This window comes from Peromyscus maniculatus, chromosome 5, assembly GCF_049852395.1.
Source record: "Peromyscus maniculatus bairdii isolate BWxNUB_F1_BW_parent chromosome 5, HU_Pman_BW_mat_3.1, whole genome shotgun sequence".
NCBI classification, from domain to species: domain Eukaryota; kingdom Metazoa; phylum Chordata; class Mammalia; order Rodentia; family Cricetidae; genus Peromyscus; species Peromyscus maniculatus.
Genome location: NC_134856.1, coordinates 6,218,716 through 6,239,550, shown reverse-complemented (window position 1 = coordinate 6,239,550; position 20,835 = coordinate 6,218,716). Strand labels below are relative to the sequence as shown.

At 36.9% G+C, this 20,835-nt stretch overlaps 1 protein-coding gene across 5 annotated transcripts in view; it reads right to left on the bottom strand.

Annotated features, from left to right (window-relative positions):
• Positions 1-1,655: 1,655 nt before the first annotated feature.
• The window catches only part of Cdh8 (cadherin 8), a 393,789-nt gene continuing 374,609 nt past the window's right edge, over positions 1,656-20,835 (bottom strand). The window contains exons 11-13 of one of the 5 annotated variants that reach the window (XM_042277243.2): positions 10,984-11,235; positions 9,240-9,422; positions 1,656-3,222 (exon numbers count right to left, since the gene is read on the bottom strand). In XM_042277243.2, coding sequence (XP_042133177.1) covers positions 3,176-3,222; positions 9,240-9,422; positions 10,984-11,235 — 482 coding nt within the window. In that variant the 3' untranslated portion in view covers positions 1,656-3,175. Of the gene's footprint in view, positions 3,223-4,206; positions 8,290-8,791; positions 9,423-10,983; positions 11,236-20,835 lie in introns of those variants that run through there. The other 4 variants (XM_042277244.2, XM_042277242.2, XM_076571612.1 and 1 more) reach the window with 4 other exon arrangements.

Here is a 20,835-nt window from a genome sequence, read left to right as displayed (position 1 = left end):
GAGTTGAGGATTCTTCTTCTCAAATGTGTCAAGTTGAAACCACGATTAGCCATCACATCTTGTAGAATATTATTTTAAGGTGTGTTCCTTTTGTTTATGTTGCATTTATTTAACTCTTTGAAGCTGTGTTACTGTGGCTGTCTAAAACACCTGATGCTCTAAAAAAAGAACTGAATGGCCAATAGCGAAGCAGCAGAAAGGATAGGCAGAGTTGGTAGGCAGGCAAAATCTAGAAGAAAAAAGGAGAAGTAGCCAGATAAGGGGAGGATGGCAATAGGGGCCAGCCACCCAGCTATACAGCCAGGCATGGGCTAAGAGTAGAAATAAGATTTAAAGAAATAAGAGAATGAGAAAAGCCCAGAGGCAAAAGGTAGATGGTATAATTTAAGAAAAGCTGACTAGCAACAAGTCAAGCTAAGGTCGAGCATTTATAAGTAAGAATACACCTCTGTGCGTGTTTTATTTGGGGGCTGAATGGTGGCCCCCAAAGGAGCAAAAACAAACAACCACACCCAGTATTTTCTGTATGTCTACAAAGCTTCATGTTTTCACTGCCCAATGGTACTAGTTAGGGATTCAACTACTATTTTGACCATTTCTTGTCTTACCATCCTAAGGGAATGTGCTCTACAATTCTCTATTATTTTATTTGCTACAGGAGTTGGGTATATAACTATTTTTAAGGTAATTAGCAAAAATTAAGCCATACATTTGAAAGAGAGTAAAGACTGCTAAATGGAAGTGTTCAGAGAATGGAGAGGGAAGGGAACATAATTATACTATAACCTCAAAATGTACATATATATCTTATATAATATAATATTATATATATATATATAATAAAATGGATTAAATTTCCTAGACTTCTTGTATAATTTTCTAATGGTTTTTAAAAAATATTTAGGGTCATAAGCTCTATCAGACATTCAAAAAATATATCTAGGAATGTGTTAACAAGATTTTTTTGTCTCTGCTAATTAAATATTATGCAAGATTATATTACTAGGATGAACTATATTGCAGCAGGCATATAGTCAAACCTGGTAGAACAGGCAAACTTGGTAGAATAGTTAAGAGGATTAAAATTAAAGGATTGTCTGGACTACAGAGTAAGTTAGGGACTAGTAAGCAAGTTATTGAGACCATGTCTGGAGATTAAAAAGAAAAGAGCTGAGGGTACAGCTCAGTGTTGAAGCACTGGCATAATAGGGTTGAGGCCCTGGGCTTAATGATCACAGCAATCAGTGAATCAATCAACTAATAATGTTATCTAATATACAAATGGTTGTACTCACAGAATGGATGGCTTGCACTGAAATGAAGTTACAATAATTTAGGTGCATTTTCTGAAAATAGTGTTTTATATAAAAATTTCTCATTCTTTTCTGTGCAAGACTTTCTATCCAGATTGCTACTGATGCAGTGTATATATGTATGAGTGTATATACATACATACATACATACATACATACATACATACATACATTCATACATACATACATAGATACATACACACATACATACATATATGTGTATATAATGTACAGCTTATTCAACCTGTTTGGTCTGTGTGATTAATGTTATTTTTATGTATGTTTTCAGATCTGAAAATTTGATATTAGAAAACAAAAATCTCTCCTTTTTTTTATTTTGTTCATCAAGTGCATACACCATGACTACCAATTTAATATCTGACTCCCACTCCTATAAATTTATTAGCACTGTAGTAGTCAAAGCCAATATTGGTTTTTGGTGTAGAACAACCATATTTGAATGTGCTACTATCATTCCGGTGTCTTACAATCTTATTTTCATACAGGAAGCTCAGTGATATTTTTAAAATTACAAGCCAAGGCTGGGTTTAGAGTTTGGTGCCAGAGTGCATGTGTTACTGCCATGATGCTCTGGGTTTAATTCCTGGTGCTATCAAAAAGCCCTACAAATCTTAGGGTCAGGACATGTCATTGCCCTTCAAATCTTTCACATAAAGTGAACCAGAGTAGCTCATCCTGGTGAGAAATGACATCTCTGCTCAGCTCTTCACATCTTGTGACTCTTTCTCCTCATCCGTGATAATGTATTTACCACATCTTCATTTACTACATCTGTCATTGGTTTCATATAAGAGAGCAATTATAGCATCACTATCTCCTGATTTCTATGCTTTGCTTTTACAAAATATGGCAGCTCAAAAATTTCCCAGAGAAATCTACTTCAAATATTCAGATTCATATGTATTCTTCTTATGTGTTCCTACTTTTATTTTATGTATTTTCCCTTTTCCATGCCACCAGGTTTTCAAGAATATACTTATTATAATCATCTAGAACATTTGAATATCATTTTAGCATATTCTGTTCTCTAAGTAAGAACCTAGAAATTTGTCACATGGAGATTTTGCATGTCAAAAAGTCCATTGAGAAAAGCTGCTGACTCAACATTAATTTTCAGGTCCCCTGAACCTGGCCCTATTCGATGATATGCAATATTTTTGTCTAAGACTCATTTCAGCACAGCCTTGGGCAATGCATTGTGCCTAAATTGGCAGGCTGTGCTATTCTTTATCTTTGTTTTTGGAACACTCCTAGCCTTTCCAACAGTAAAGACAAGTCTAATGTTTCATCATGTATTGGCTTCTATACTAATTTATCCAATATATGTCGTTTCTTTGAGTAGCAAAAGAAATATGTTAAGCATACATGGTTTTCCTGTCACAGACACTGTATCAAGAACAGGTTTTGTAGAAAAGACATCTTTTGTTAGGAAGAAATTTTAAAAGTTTATTTGAACAATCATTATTGATAGTACTAACAATGAACTTAGATCATCTAGCTACATATCTGACAGTCAAACCTGACAAACAACTTATAGCTCTCAAACTTTAGATGTCTATTACAGAAAACCTTTTTTTTTTTAAAGTATCAGAGAGACTCACATTCAAGGGAAAGCATATAATGGAAACAGAGAGTTGTCCCGGTCAATGATTCATAATTGCTGAGTTCAACCTTAGACAGTAATTGTTAAAATATTGCTCATATGCATGTAGCCCTGGAGATCTTTGAATAAACAGAGGAGATCTGAAAGAACTAACATGTGCCTTTAGCAACCTCTCTTTTCCTTTTGAAGTTCTGGCCTCTTGGTTCACTGAAGTCACTGTTGTCCATAGTCCTTTTCTTCAGGCAACATTCTCTGGTATTCCTCTTAGCAAGCCTCTTCTATCATCTGTGAATAACAATAGAGAAATCCATTATCTATTTGTATAGCCAAGTAGAGGTTAGACCTGTATTCAAGGTGTGAGTCAGCTTGTGTCAGATCACTCAGGTTGAAAGGAGAGTCCCACAGGCACTCATGTCACCAGGAAGTACCCTCCTTTCGAGCTGTCATCATTAAAAGAAGAGCATCCAAGCTAAGCACTCTCAATGTCACAATCCCATAAATGACCCAAAAGACTAGAGTTCAGCTTCTGTCTCCTGTAATTATCTATAAATTAGTGTTGGCAAACCCCTTAATAAATTCCTAAAAGTCTTTTTTTCTTATGTTGCTCACAGCACATGGTATAATTTAGCCACCCTCGGGGTATTCTCTGTACATTTCAATTCTTCCTTGAGCTTTCAAATGTATCATTGATACTTATATGTGCTTTTTATAATTTATCCTCTGAGATTATGGAAAATATATGGCTTCTTTATACTCATTGCTAAAATTTCATCTTTGAAAGCAAAGCTCTCATGAAGTGTTCTTGCTTTGAATTTTGTGTTTTTTCCTCGAATAGAGCAATAGGTAACTTACTTTTTGTTTCTTACCATTTGAAGGCTCTTAAAACACTTAGAGCAAGGACTGTTTAAGGGAAGTTAACAACTCTGTTGTGAGAGCCTTGTGCCAGGCCAGGTTTAAATGCTGTTTAACCACAGACAAAGAATGTCCCAGTGATTAGTTAAGAAGTGCTCTATTGGCTTCAATTTGTACATGGGGAAGGACATTCAAAGATACCATCACATTTAACTTTTCTGTAACTCCTATGTAGCCTAATTCCAGCTCTGATACATGTTCAGTAAATGTAGTAGACAAATTTCTTGTAGAAGCAGTAGGATTTTTAATTGCACGCATTCAGTATTTTTGGAAGTCATCCAAAATAACAGTACTGGGACACTGTAAACGTTAAGGATATACTCTGATCAATAATTGTGTGTCAACTACACAGAAAATGCTCAAAATAAATATCTCCTTTAATAATGGACAATGAAACCATCATAATTATCAAAAACAAGAACAGAAATGATAGTAAACAGTTTATTCATTTTTTTGGCCATCTGAGCAACAATGCAAAGGACTTTGTTTAGCAAAGAAAACTGTGTTGGAATCAAAGAAACGTAAACATAGAGAAAATTATTTCCTACAAAATATATTCTACAATTATTATCTTCACAAAAATACAATGATACAAAAGCATCCAAATCCAGCTTCTCAGTGAGATGCATTTAATCCTAATCCCAGGCTTTATGAGTTATTATTATGTTCATAAACAAAATTCACATTTAAAACCTTTTACCCCAAGACAGATTTCTTTCAACTTCAAGGTTAGAGTCAGAAAAACAAAGAACCATCATTTCAAGTTTTTTTTTTGTAGTCTGTGAGACTGTGAAATGGAAACATACTATTATTGAAAGGAGAACACATTAGTATAAATTCTCTGAAGTAATTTATCGAAAGTGTGTGTGTGTGTGTGTGTGTGTGTATGTGTGTGTGTGTGTGTGTATTTGTGTACATGCATATCTATGGGTATAGATGTATCTATATGGACATTCATACGAATGTGTGAGCATCATTTTTTGTGTTGATGTTCATGTTTAAATTGTGCATTCATGCAGCTTTTATAGTGATGCCCACTGTTACCTTATCTCTTTGACTGACAGTGATGGGATTTCAGGCACGCTCAACCTTTCCAACAGTGCCAGTGATGGGATTTTTTGAAATCTTATTACTGGTTGCAGTGCCTTGATCTCAGATGGAACTTTCAATCAAAAAGGCAATCAGAAGGTTATACATTCGTGAGATTCCCTGCAAAGCCAACGATCGCATAATACAACATGTTGCAAAGGACTACTTGCCTCCAGTCCTTATGTGGCTATAAAAAGTAATTGGCTACTTAGCTCTCAGCACCCGCTTTCCTTCTCTAAAATACAGATAGCCCAGCTCTCTGTGGAGTCTCAGTGTGGAGTCGGCTGCTCCTAGGAGATTTCTAAGTCTCATGCAGAGACTTGTCTTACTTTAAGCATATGATTAAGCAAACTCTCAAAAGACACATTTGTCTCTTTCCTTGGATTCTTGCTTCACTGGGGATAGTGATGAATCCAAGTTTCCTTTCATGTTATATACACACATATACTTATTTCCTCCCTTTTTGGGGTAGAAAACATTTTTACTGTAAAGTTTGTATCATGGACAGCACAATTTGGTGTGGGAAAGGTAACACATGAATATAATTTATAGAATACTTCAGCTGTATTATCATAATCCATTTTAAATTGTATTGACTGCACTCATAGTGAGAATTTTATAAGGAATGCTTTGTTAATATTTGGTAATATGTTTGTGTAGAGATGAAAAAGAAGTGTTCTACCAAATCACTTGGAAACTAGAGGCAAGGGTTGATTCCATGTGGCCTCCAGTCATGTGAGGAAACTCAGTTTGACGGAGATCCTTGCAGTGAAGTAAGCAAAGGGAGACTAGCTTTGTTTCACATATCATTTGGCACAGAATTATTGGGCAATGATTAAAAGGGGCTGGTGCTTGGGACACACAAAGACCACAGACACAATAAAATGAGTGTCGAATGAAGCACTATTTTAGTTGATAAATGACCATACGTGTGTGGAGATTCATTTGATGTGTCTGTATTGTTAGCACAAAATGATTTTGTTAATATAAAATGATAATAAAGTTAAAATGCATTGCTTGAGAAGTTGAGGAAGGAATCCTTAAATTTTAATAAAACACTTTGGGTCTATTTTGCATGTGGGAATTCTAGCAAGTGTGTTACTAAAGTAAATGTTTACTTTACTTTACTTTACAGCTTACTTGTATGTGTGTGGGTTTGGGGGTTTAATTTAAATTCAGAATACTCTAAAAGTGTATTTCACATACCAAAACCATATTATTCACACATAACCATACACAGCACCACTTTATCCAGCATATCAAAACTTTATATTGACTTCAATGCTCAAAATGCTTAGAAGGTAGTGGAAAGAAGTGTTAACATGAAGTTCATGTTTCCATGATGTCTTCCTGGGCAAAGTAAAATTTAAAGGAAGATTGGGAAAACTGGTTCAGGCTACATTGTCTTCTATCATATGAATATTCCTCCTGATTGACAATACTGAGGATAGTGATTTTTATATTCCTATAAAAGAATACTGTGATATGTCAGTTAAATATGTCTCTGTACAGCAGTTTCCTACAAAGTAAAGAGAGATGAGTTTGAAGTGAAAGGGAAAAATAAAAAGTAATTCCACTTTAGTTTATAATATGAAAGAGGGTTAGGATTTGGAATTTTATTGTTACTATAACTGATATCAACATATTTTATGACTCTTGCTAACCTGCTATATAGAAAAGTCACTGTAGACTCTGTCTTCATGAAAAGTGTTCAGTAGCCACTCAGGTAAGTATAAAAGATTATGTTCAGGTAATAGGGAATAAGAAGGAGGTGGTAAGCTACTGGATACTTACTAAATTTTAATTGAATAGTTAGTCACTTTGTGTCTGTCATGATGGAGACAGCTTCCAGAAACTGTCCCCCATCTCTAAGCCAAACCCATGCCTTCCCTAGATAGCCCAAGCTAGGCCTAGTCTGAGGTAGCAGGTGACAATAGCCTACCTATCTTGTTATATTGGATCCTCTAAGGATCTAGAAAAGAATGATTTTCATATCTGCAATGTAGTCTAGGTTCTTTCTCCAAATCCTGTTCTCTAATCCCTTCATTTCCTCACATGTTGGACTGTAATCTCCAAAATGTAGGCTTTTCCTATGCACAATTGCCTTCTTGTTCTTTTATCCTTTCCTGCTAACTCCACTCCACCTTCTGCCTCCAGGGGCCCCAAAGACATACTAGACGGCCTTTTAGTTATGGCATTTATTTTTATGTCTCTGATGTTTTCTTGCTATGGGATCAATAGCAATCCATTCCTCTTCTCTGGTTCTTTATTATAATAAAGACTCTTAAAACTAAAAGTGCCCCACAGTATGATTTGATTGCACAGTTTGGAATGTCAGTTAAAGTCAATTGCTCTGCCAAGAAATCTTCATGTAGCTGGACAAAATGATGACAACAAAGGTATTTATAAAAATATATTTCACAAAGTAGGAAACAATACAGGAGTTTCTCTGAATACAACACATGGAGTAAATAAACAATATTGCATTAAAGCAAAGTAGAAAAGTAAAATGATCTGCATGTAATACTTGAGTTTTATCATACATTTTCTACTTCTACATGGCAGGTTTGCATTACAAATTAAATATGCTCACATCTCCTAGTGTTGCTCAGTTTTTTGTAATCTAACACGTTCTGCGCATCACCATGACCAGGGACAGAAGTGTAAAAAACATAAGCAGTAAAATTATGTACAAATCATTTCCTGCTTTAAATTAGTTGGGGGAGGACAACTTGAAGCATTTTTATTGGGTGGGGCATTATGTAAATATCTAAAAGTCTAGAGTTTAAATATTCACAGGAATCAATATACTTTCAGATGTTTGTGCTTGTAGTAAAAACACCAAATACTAGGATTATGAAGAAAATAGAAAACAGTCCAAAAGTTTCTCTGGGAAATGCTGTTCCTGTCATTACCAGTCACAAAACACTTTCTACTCTAAAGAGACTATTACCTCTCCCCTTGATAATATTGCCTGCCATACTTAGCTCATCAAAATGTACATGTATTAAACATTCATTGTATAGATATTAATATAAAACAATCTAAAGGATTATTAATGGATATAATTTAATTTTCCCCCATATAATCCCTTAATCTATAGATTACCAACCTTAATAAATAAAAGCATTATTGGACATCAATAAAATATTTATTTTGAGGATTAAACAAATAAATTCACACGCTAGCAATAAAACCATCTGTCTCTGATGTGGTCCACTCTGGAATACAGTTTATCTCTGTGTCCTTGTGGAAGAAGATGAAGTGGAGGGAACCAGGAATCCTGCTTCTAGACACAGCCTGTTTGAATGGCATTTCTCTCCTCCCACCTTTGAGTTGGCATTCCCCACCCTGGAATGGATTACGAACATGTGAATATTTTAAGGCTCGACACAATATTTAAAGATGCTATTCAGTCTCTGGTGAGTGGGGCCAACATTTATGTACAACATGTGGTCACCGTACCATATAATCTAGGAGGCCTCCCCAATCTCCATAAAGTCATAACGTACAGCAGACCAAAGTATTGCTTTATCATTTGTGACGGGATCCTTATTGGTGAAGGGGAAAAAAACCATTTGCACTCATAAAAATCCTTGCAGAAGACACATATCAGCAGCAGAATTCTTGTAGGTCCATTTTTTTTTTTTCTAATAAAGCACCTTTTAATTTTTTTTCCTCTTAAACAATTCTCTAATGATTAACTAGGATCCCAATCTCTGACTGAGGCAGTCAGGTAAACATCAAATATCCAAAGACTTCTAGACACTCCACATACTTAATTCACACTCCACAAGATTTATAACCTCCTAACATATACTTTTATTTTTATTATTTTTTTTGGTTCAACATTAAAATGTGGTTGAGTTTATAGATGATTGGTGCTAAACTTGCCTCTAAAACAAATAGCCACATTTGTTGTCTCTAAGGGGAGTGACCCTAGAATATTACAGAATGCTCAGTTCCATAGATTGTTTATATAATCCACTGTCAAGTTTCTTTGTCACTTTCACCAACAGAGTAGAGTTCGCCCAGTCTCTTAAAGCGGGGACCCCAGTCACTGAGGTAGTCAAAATTCTGGTCTGAGTCTGATGTGGTGGACTCCAAGGAGCTGAGGGAGCCAGCCACAGACCCTCGGCCTTCATAGCCATAAATCTGAATGGAGTCATATGGTGGGGCCGTGGGGTCATTATCTGCCTCATGCAGCCTTACATTTATAAATTCATCGACATCAACACCATTTGGAACTGGAGCAAGCCCTTGCCTTGGCATAAACTGCAAATCTGGTTTAATATCCTTACGGGGTAAAAATCCATTAATTCCATCTGGGTTTTGCAAAGTTGCAATGTCAAAAGCCTCTGTGTCCTCCTCCCCGCCTCCTTCATCATCGTAGCGAATGATGTTTTCCCGAACATCTTCATCGTCTTTGATAATTAATGGCTCATTTTTATGCCGCCTTAGGGTAACGAACAGAACCACAATGACTGTAAGAAAAATAGCAAATCATAATCAGTCAACAAGCGTATCCTGCCACAATCAGAGCAGAATAGATGATAGGGGAGAGGAGCATTTTTAAAAAGCACATATTTACTTCTTTTCAACCCTGCACCTTGAGTCTAGTGCTTTAGTGTTCAGCAGTGCTCATATCAAGACTGTCAAAATCTTTAAAATAAAATTAGACTAAACTCTACTCTGAATGATAAACACTAAACTCTTGTACATATTACTTCAAATCACTTTTGTTTAATACACATTCAGTTGTGGTATAAAATGCATATAATCTGGAGTCAGCTCTTAATGTGAGCCCTACAAAATAGAAAATAGCATCCACAGCATAATTAACACATTAAGTATATTGTGTGAACTATTCAATATTCTTGGTTTCTGTCTATGTTTCTTAGATGTAATATGTATGGTATTTGAAAAATTCTTTTTATGATGGTGATAATGCTAGTAGAAGTGATGAAACCCAAAACATTCTACATGCTTTTGAGCACTCAATCACTGAGCTATGGCCACAGCACATATTATAATAAAGTTATTCTCCAATTAAATGATAGATTATTTTCATACAATATAAATTGTTACATAGATAATATTATATTCAAGGGCAATTGGCAATCCTCTATCTAGAAAGGTTGTCCCAATACAGGGTAAGAGAAAGGACTATTACTGAAGTAGTTACCAGCTAAGTGAATCATGAACTGACACAATCCTTAAGACAATTATTTTTCAAGATAAATATAAGTCATAATTACTCCTTTTGATATTTTCTTGAAAAGAAAACTACAAATTATAGACTTTTGGGCCACAGAGTCTTAACATGTAGCCAAGGATGGCATGGAACCCCAATATCTCCTCTTTCTCCAAAGTGCTGAATTACAGGGATGATTTCACCATTGTTGTAATTTTACCTTATACCAACAAAATTATCTATAAAATAAAATGTTTTTTTTTTGTTTGTTTTGCTTTTGGTTTTTCGAGACAGGGTTTCTCTGTGTAGCTTTGCGCCTTTCCTGGAACTCGCTTTGGAGACCAGGCTGGCCTCGAACTCACAGAGATCCGCCTGCCTCTGCCTCCCGAGTGCTGGGATTAAAGTCGTGCGCCACCACCGCCCGGCCTAAAATAAAATGTTTTAAGGAGCACATATTTTTATCTGCTTACTCGTTTTCTTTGTATCTCACTGAATTCTGAGATCTGATGATGCAATGATCCAATCCATGAGTCATTTATATTCAGTGGTAATGTGGCTACAGAACTACTTCTTGTACTAAAGTCATTTACAACCTGTGATTTGTGTAACTGGTGTTGGGATGAGTGTACAGAGACCCATTCCCAACTCCATTGCCATACTGGTGATGAGTTTCAAATAACCATGAAAAATCCTGTCAAACGAGACAAAGTTTTCACTCCCCTTTCTCACTTTATCATCTCATAGTAACTTCTGACTTTGGGAGCTCTTCTTCCCTTAAAGAATGCTGACTACATTTCATGTTAGAGGTTGATATCTTTATTTATAGTCAGGCTATGAAGGCTGATACCCACCTAGCAGCAAAATGATGCATGCTAATATGGCAATTAAGGCGCCCATACTGAGTCCAATGGGAAGGACATAAGCCTCAACATTGCACGACTGGACCACACCATCATTGCTACAGCCACAGACCCGGATAGTCAAGGTGCTGGTGCTGCTCAGAGGTGGGTTCCCACTGTCACTGATCACTATAGGTAATAGGTAGAGTTCTTGCTTCTGGCGGTTGAATCCATTATGCTTTGCCAAAATGCTCAGGGAGTTATCTAGAAAAAAGGAAAAATGACAATTACTTGCATCATTTGAAAACATATGCCCAAATAGTACTGTTTTTTTCTAGGTCACAGGTCCTGTGAACCTTAAGCTACATTAAGCTACAAAGGGCTAATTACAGTTTCTACTCTTACCTTACCTCTTCCAACGTTATCAACTGACATGAACCAAAATATCCACAGCAAAACATACTGTATGAATGTATAAATGGAAGCCACTGAGGAAATATAAGAGTTTACATTTCCGTGTAAATGCAAAATAGACTATATAAAAACAATCTTCAAGGAGTTTTTCAGAAGGTACGTGCTATACCATCTTCCATAGATATGTATGCATGTTTATAATATAAACACAGAAGTGAGTTAGATAGAACGTTACCATATTGAAAAAGTCTACTTGAGAAGTTCTGTACTTAAAGACAGACTGGATGGAAATATGGACATGCAAAGCTAAGTTTATTGACTACCATGCTACCTAAACAACAGTCAGGATACGCTGAAGCACTTATCTTGAGATAATAAAATCCAAATTTCTCTCAATTGGAGGAGATAGACCATAAACATTAAATTTATATAGAGTCTTTTATGTATAGTTGTTATATAGGCAAGTAAATGGGATGTAAAAGCATGAATTCCATTTTGCATTAGGTATACAAGAATTAGCATTGGTGGTAGACAGGCCCCGGCGGCAGAGACAAGCAGACGCAGGTAGGCCTGTGGCGGGGGCCCGTGGAGGTAGACGGGCCCAGCGGCGGCAGCCGACAGGGATATTCAGACACGGCGGCAGCTGGCAGAGACACTCAGGCCCAGCGGAGGCCCACAGAGGCAACCGGCAGAGACATTCAGGCCCAGCAGCGGCCCACAGAGGTAGACAGGCCCGGCGGCAGAGACAAGCAGACGCAGGTAGGCCTGTGGCTGCCCGCGGAGGTAGACGGGCCCAGCAACAGCCCGCTGAGGTAGATGTGCCCAGCGGCGGGAGCCGACGGGGATATTCAGACCCGGCGGCAGCCGGCAGAGACATTCAGGCCCAGCGGCGATCCACAGAGGTAGACAGGCCCGGCGGTTGAGACAAGCAGACGCAGGTAGGCCTGTGGCGGCGGCCTGTGGAGGTAGACGGACCCAGCGGCAGCCCGCTGAGGTAGACGTGCCCGGCGGCAGCGGCCGACAGAGACATTCAGGCCCGGTGGCGGCCCCCAGAGGCAGACAGAACCAGCGGCAGCTGACAGGGACCACAGGCCCGGCGGAGGACCGCAGAGGTAAACAGGCCCAGGGACAGAGACAAGCAGACGCAGCTTGGAACAGGGACGCCCCTAACCCCAACAACTGGGGAAGAAGCTATCTCCGTGGGTCAGAACCAGAACGAATCTGAACACTCCATCTGAGGACAACCCAGGGCCCAGCTGCTGATCCTGTGAAACCCAACAACTTGGAGGTGTTGGTGAGACTACCCTGCTCAGCTGAAACCCATCTGGGAGAGGATTCAGATGCCTACAGTTTAAAGTCTGAAGAAACAATATCAGCTGAGGAGTTGACAAATGAACAAAAAGTGACCTGGGAACACAGAAGAAGGCGCTACCCAGACACGAAACCAGATCACCAGAATCATAAGTATATAATTCACCGATCGAAAACAGCTGCCCCTGAAGAAATAGCCCAATAGCACCAATTTAACCAAGAACCACTACTAAACCAAGACTAAAAATTAGAACAAGAGAGGCACTCTCAGACACAGACACCACCTGCACCTCACAGAGGAAGAGATGAGCAGACGCCAGTGCAAAAATACAGGCAACAACATAAAGACCTATATGGCAACATCAGAACCTAGTGATTCTACACCTGCAAGACCTAAACATACCATGACAGAAGAAGCAGAAGAAATCAACCCTAAAAATGACATTAAGAAGATGATAGAGGCCCTTAAAGAAGAAATAAAACATTCCCTCAATGAGGAAATAAAAACTTTCCTTAAAGAGGAATTGAAAAACTACCTTAAAGAGGAAATAAAAACTTTCCTTAAAGAGGAAATAAAAAACTCCCTTAAAGAGGAAATAAAAACTTCCCTTAAAGAGGAAATGAAAAACTCCATTAAAGAGGAAATAAAAAACTCCCTTAAAGAAATGGAAGAAAAAACGAACAAAAAATGGGAAGAAATCAAAGAAAGCCAAGAAAAAGCAATTAAACAGATGAAAGAAACATTCCAAGATCTGAAAAATGAATTTGAGACAATAAAGAAAACACATGCTGAGGGAATGCTGGAAATAGAAATCCTGACAAAACGAACAGGAACTACAGAAACAAGCATAACCAACCGATTGCAAGAGATGGAACAGAGAATCTCTGACACTGAAGACACGATAGAGAAAATAGATTCGTCAGTCAAAGAAAACAATAAAGACAAAAAAGTCCTAACACAAAACGTCCAGGAAATTTGGGACACCATGAAAAGACCAAACCTAAGAATAATAGAGATAGAAGAAGGAGAAGAATACCAACTCAAAGGCACAGAAAATATATTCAACAAAATCATAGAAGAAAACTTTCCTAACCTAAAGAAAGAAATACCTATGAAGATACAAGAAGCTTACAGAACACCGAATAGGCTGGATCCAAAAAAAAAGTCCCCTTGCCACATAATAATCAAAACACTAAACACACAGAATAAAGAAAAAATATTAAGAGCTGCAAAGGAAAAGGACCAAGTAACATATAAAGGCAAACCCATCAGAATAACACCAGACTACTCAATAGAGACTATGAAAGATAGAAGATCATGGACAAACCTCATGCAGACACTAAGAGACCATGGATGCCAACCCAGACTATTATACCCAGCAAAACTCTTAATCACCATAGGCGGAGTAAACAAAATATTCCAGGATAAAACCAGATTTAATCAATACCTGTCCACAAACCCAGCCCTACAGAAAGCACTAGAAGGGAAAATTCAACCCAAAGAAGCTAAACACATCCATGAAAAATCAAGCAATAGATAATCCTACACCAACATACACCACAGAAGGACAACACAACACAACCAAAAAAATAACAGGAATTAACAATCACTGGTCATTAATATCCATCAATATCAATGGTCTCAACTCACCTATAAAAAGACACAGGCTAACAGAATGGATTAGAAAACAGGACCCATCCATATGCTGCATACAAGAAACACACCTTAACTCCAAAGACAGACACTACCTCCGAGTAAAGGGCTGGGAAAGGGTTTTCCAAGCAAATGGACCTAAGAAACAAGCTGGTGTAGCTATCCTAATATCTAATAAAATAGACTTCAAACTAAAATCAATCAAAAGAGACCAGGATGGACATTACATATTCATCACAGGAAAAATCCACCAAGATGAAGTCTCGATTCTAAACATTTATGGTCCAAATACAAAAGCACCCACATTCATAAAAGAAACACTACTAAAGTTTAAAACGCACATCAAACCCCACACATTAGTAGTGGGAGACTTTAACACACCACTCTCACCAAAAGATAGATCTACCAGACTGAAACTTAACAAAGAAATAAAGGACCTAACAGATGTTATGATTCAAATGGACCTAACAGATATCTACAGAATATTCCATCCTAACACCAAAGAATATACCTTCTTCTCAGCACCCCATGGAACCTTCTCAAAAACTGACCACATGCTTGGACACAAAACAAATCTCAACAGATACAAAAAAATTGGAATAACCTCCTGTATCTTATCAGACCACCATGCCTTAAAGTTAGAACTCAATAACAACAAAAATTATAGAAAACCCACAAACTCATGGAAACTGAATAATACCCACCTGAAACATCAATGGGTCAAGGAAGAAATAAAGACAGAAATTAAAGAGTTCCTAGAATTCAATGAAAATGAAAGTACAACATACCCAAACTTATGGGACACTATGAAAGCAGTGCTAAGAGGAAAATTCATAGCTCTAAATGCACACATAAAGAAGATGGAGCAATCCCATACCAATGAATTAACAGCACAACTGAAAGCTCTAGAACAAAAAGAAACAAACTCACCCAGGAGAAATAGACGCCAGGAAATAATCAAATTGAGGGCTGAAATCAACGAAATAGAAAACAAGAGAACAATACAAAAAATCAATGAAACAAAGAGTTGGTTCTTTGAAAAAATCAACAAGATAGACAAACCACTAGCCAAATTAATCAAAAAGCAAAGCGAGAACACCCAAATTCACAAAATCAGAAATGAAAAGGGAGACATAACAACAGACAATGAGGAAATCCAGAGAATCATCAGATCTTACTTCAAAAACCTGTACTCCACAAAAATGGAAAACCAGGAAGAAATGGACAATTTTCTGGATAAATACCAAATACCAAAATTAAATCAAGACCAGATAAACCATTTAAATAGACCAATAACCCCTAAAGAAATAGAAACAGTCATCAAAAGTCTCCCAACTAAAAAAAGCCCAGGACCAGATGGTTTTAGTGCAGAATTCTACCAGACTTTCAAAGAAGAACTAATACCAATCCTCTTCAAAGTGTTCCACACAATAGAAACAGAAGGAACACTACCAAACTCTTTTTATGAGGCTACAATTACCCTGATACCCAAACCACACAAAGATGCAACAAAGAAAGAGAACTACAGACCAATCTCCCTCATGAACATTGATGCAAAAATACTCAACAAAATATTGGCAAACCGAATCCAAGAATACATCAAAACAATCATCCATCACGACCAAGTAGGATTCATCCCAGGGATGCAAGGATGGTTCAACATACGGAAATCAGTCAATGTAATACACCATATAAACAAACTGAAAGAAAAAAACCACATGATCATCTCCCTAGATGCTGAAAAAGCCTTTGACAAAATCCAACACCCCTTCATGATAAAGGTCTTAGAAAGAATAGGAATACAAGGAACATTTCTAAACATAATAAAAGCAATTTATAGCAAGCCAACAGCAAACATCAAATTAAATGGAGAGAAACTCAAAGCGATACCACTAAATTCAGGAACAAGACAAGGCTGTCCACTCTCCCCATATTTATTCAATATAGTACTAGAAGTTCTAGCTAGAGCAATAAGACAACAAAAGGAGATCAAAGGGATACAAATTGGCAAGGAAGAAGTCAAACTTTCACTATTTGCAGATGATATGATAGTATACATAAGTGACCCCAAAAACTCTACCAGGGAACTTCTACAGCTGATAAACTCCTTCAGTAAAGTGGCAGAATACAAGATCAACTCAAAAAAATCAGTAGCCCTCCTATACACAAATGATAAAAGGGCTGAGAAAGAAGTCAGAGAAACATCACCCTTTACAATAACCACAAATAATATAAAATACCTTGGGATAACACTAACTGAACAAGTGAAAGACCTTTTTGATAAGAACTTTAAATCTCTAAAGAAAGAAATTGAAGAAGATATCAGAAAATGGAAGGATCTCCCATGCTCATGGATAGGCAGGATTAACATAGTAAAAATGGCAATCTTACCAAAAGCAATCTACAGATTCAATGCAATCCCCATCAAAATCCCAACACAATTCTTCACAGACTTGGAAAGAAAAATACTCAACTTTATATGGAAAAACAAAAGACCCAGGATAGCTAAAAGAATCCTATATGATAAAGCAACCCTTGGAGGCATCACCATCCCGGACCTCAAACTCTACTATAGAGCTATAGTAATAAAAACAGCTTGGTACTGGTATAAAAACCGACATACGGACCAATGGAATCGAATTGAAGACCCTGACATTAATCCATGCACATATGAACACCTGGTTTTTGACAAAGGAGCCAAAACTATACAATGGAACAAAGAAAGTATCTTCAACAAATGGTGCTGGCATAACTGGATGTCAATATGTAAAAGATTACAAATAGATCCATATCTGTCACCATGCACAAAACTCAAGTCCAAGTGGATCAAAGACCTAAACATAAATCCAGTTACACTAAACTTAATAGAAAAGAAGATAGGAAGCACTCTTGAACTCATTGGCACTGGAGACCATTTCCTAAATAAAACACCGACAGCACAAACCCTGAGCACAACCATTAATAAATGGGACCTCTCAAAACTGAGAAGCTTTTGCAGGGCAAAAGACACAGTCAATAAGACAAAAAGACACCCAACAGATTGGGAAAAGATCTTCACCAACCCCACATCTGACAGAGGATTGATCTCCACAATATATAAAGAACTCAAGAAACTAGACATCAAAGCACTGAACAGTCCAATTAAAAAATGGGCTAAAGAGCTAAACAGAGAATTCACAAAACAAGAACTACAAATGGCTGAAAGACATTTAAAGAAATGCTCAACATCCTTAATCATCAGAGAAATGCAAATCAAAACGACTCTGAGATACCACCTTACACCTGTTAGAATGGCTAAGATCAAAAACACCAATGACAACCAATGTTGGAGAGGATGTGGAGCAAAGGGAACACTCCTCCACTGTTGGTGGGAATGTAAACTTGTACAACCACTGTGGAAATCAGTATGGCGGTTTCTCAGAAAATTAGGAATCGAACTACCTCAAGACCCAGCCATCCCACTCTTGGGCATGTACCCAAAGAATGCTGATACATACCATAAAGATACATGCTCAGCTATGTTCATAGCAGCACTATTTGTAATAGCCAGAACCTGGAAACAACCTAGATGCCCATCAACGGAAGAATGGATGAAAAAAATGTGGTACATATACACAATGGAGTACTACTCAGCAGAGAAAAACAATGAAAGCATGAAATTTGCAGGCAAATGGATGGAACTAGAAAAAATCATCCTGAGTGAGGTAACCCAAACCCAGAAAGACAGTCATGGTATGTACTCACTCATTGGTGGATTCTAGATATAAAATGAACAATCAGACCACAACCCATAGAACCATAGAGGCTATATATATAGCATGGAGGTCCCTAGGACGACTGTGGCATATAATAAATTTCAGTTTTACTCAATTATTGAAAAAAAATAGCCAAATGAATGGAAACACATGAACTATGAACCAAAGGCTGAGGGGCTCCCAGCTGGATCAGGCCCTCTGAATAGGTGAGACAGTTGATTGGCTTGATCAGTTTGGGAGGCATCTAGGCAGTGGGACCAAGTCCTGTGCTCATTCCATGAGTTGGCTGTTTGAAACCAGGAACTTATGCAGGGACACTTGGCTTAGTCTGGGAGGAAGGGACTGGACCTCCCTGGACTGAGTCTACCAAGTTGATCACAGTCCTCGGGGGAGGACTTGTCCTGGAGGAGGTGGGAATGGAGGGTGGGCTGGGGGTAAGGGGAGGGCGTGGGAGGGGGGAGAATAGGGGAACCCATGGCTGATATGTAGAACTGAATGGTATTGTAAAATAAAAAATATATATCACAAAAAAAAAAGAATTAGCATTGGCTATAATTGTGAGCATTTAAGTAATATGTAACACTGTGATTTCAGTTTGAAGTAAAATAAGTTCATGAGAAGTGACTAGTCGCATACTGGCCCTATAGTCATTATTATTTCACCCTAGAAATAACACTTAGTCGTTCATCATCCTCAGGAGAATGATAGTTACATCTGATATACATCTAGTATATAATATATATAGTAAAATATACATCTAGTATATTTTAGTCTGTCTTTTTAATCAATAAAAGACACATCAATATTCAAAATGGGAACCCCAATAGTCTCACAACAGTATTTTGGTCAAAAAAATATTTAGTTACTGTGCTGATATTATTTGGGCAAAATCACTATTTCAATTGGGAAATTTTCCAATGTTGACAAACTCACGGACATCAGAATGCTGGGTTAGTTCATTATTGTCACTAAATGATATCATCTATGATTCCAAAGCTGTCCAATTTCTGGTCATCAGTATCCTACTGATTTCTAAAACAGTCAAATGAATGGACAACTATTCCATTCAAATGGCCTTATTATGTTGAACCTCACCATATAATAACCTCTATTAGAATTTTGTAGAAAAATGGAAATCATTCTCCAAAATAGATGCATAATTATATGTAATTTTATTTTGTTTAAGATATAAGCAGGCCTATAATGCTTTACTAGTAAGTAGTCAAACAAAAAAGGCACTCTGAGTTAATAATTTTTTTTCTAAATTTCTTTTGGTTGTGCCTCATTATATAGCAATTTGCACAGCAAAAAAGGTTTTCTAATAGAGTTAAGCAGCAATATACTAAATGATCCAGTAATCTTTTTTCCATGACCTAGAAGGAAATACCAGTCAGCTAAAAGCAGGGCAGCATTATCTCAATGCAGATGAAGGAATCCATGATTGTTTTGTATTTTCAGAAAGTGCATGACAAGTCTGAGTACCATTAATTAGCACAAGGAATATTTGTTGGATGGCTTTATGTCCTGTAGTTCAGAACATAAGATATAAATTGTTTTTCATCATACAAAATTAATAAAATTATAATGAGGCTTATTCCCTTGGTAATTGTTGTTTTGTGGCTGACATTATTTACATGAGGAAGCATTGCTACGTATTCTTTCCTTAAAGTAGTCTACAGTGATAATGGAAATTGCACAGGAATGCTACTTGTTGCAGAACAAAAGCATGACTTGTTGTTCTGTAAAGGATTGGAGAATCTAATATCTGCTCCTACTTGCATTTCTGTACTAATTCTAGAATCTGCATTTGTGTTGTCCTTTCTGAAATTATTGTATAAAGGAAGTATATGAGTCATTCTCCTTGGGTCTTACCCACCAGTCTCAGACAACATCAAATCATTCTATTTTTTTAAATTATTTTTGTTTGCGTGCACTACTGATTTACTTAAAAGGTTAATAAAATGTTTATTTTTAGTTAACTAAATTAAATCATCACTGTGGAAAATATTTAAACTATAAAAGAACAATTTCATGCACTTAGAGCTAATTTTCCTGTATATGCAGAATAAATATTTAAAAGTACACGTATCAAAATGTTCTTCTAGATTTTTTTCTTATAAACTTACATTGGGTTTTTATTTCATAAAATTTTAACTTTAATCTTATCATTCTCCTTTATGGTTAGTGTTTTAAACACATGTACACTTTTAATTAATTAAGGTTGCTTTAGGTAGTGTTCCCCTTCTGGTTTATAATGTCATATGGAATTTACTTTTTCCCACACAGAAATTGATTTCCTCGAGATTAATTATAGTGTAAATTCTTCTCTGCCCATTGATACTGAATAGTCTCTCACAAATCAAGTACACTGGATTCACAACACTTCAGGGATACCTATTTTATTTCAACCTTCTTAGCTTTTTCCAACTTGCTTTGCTGACATCCTTTCTAACCATGAACGTATCATACTCAGCCTTGAGGTGTCTCAGAACTTTCTCTTCTACCATGTGCTTCTGTCTGAAACAGTGCTATTATTGTCTATTTGCTGTTCTCTCACAAATATAGATGCAAATTGCCAGTCTCCCCGAGAATTCTTTTAATAACTTTGGTAAAAAGTGTATGAAAACTGAAATATAAGTTATATAATATAAAATAATTTGAAGAGCCTTGTTAATTTTAAGGCTATTAGTCTTTATCAAATCATGATTATTACATTATTATATAATTCCT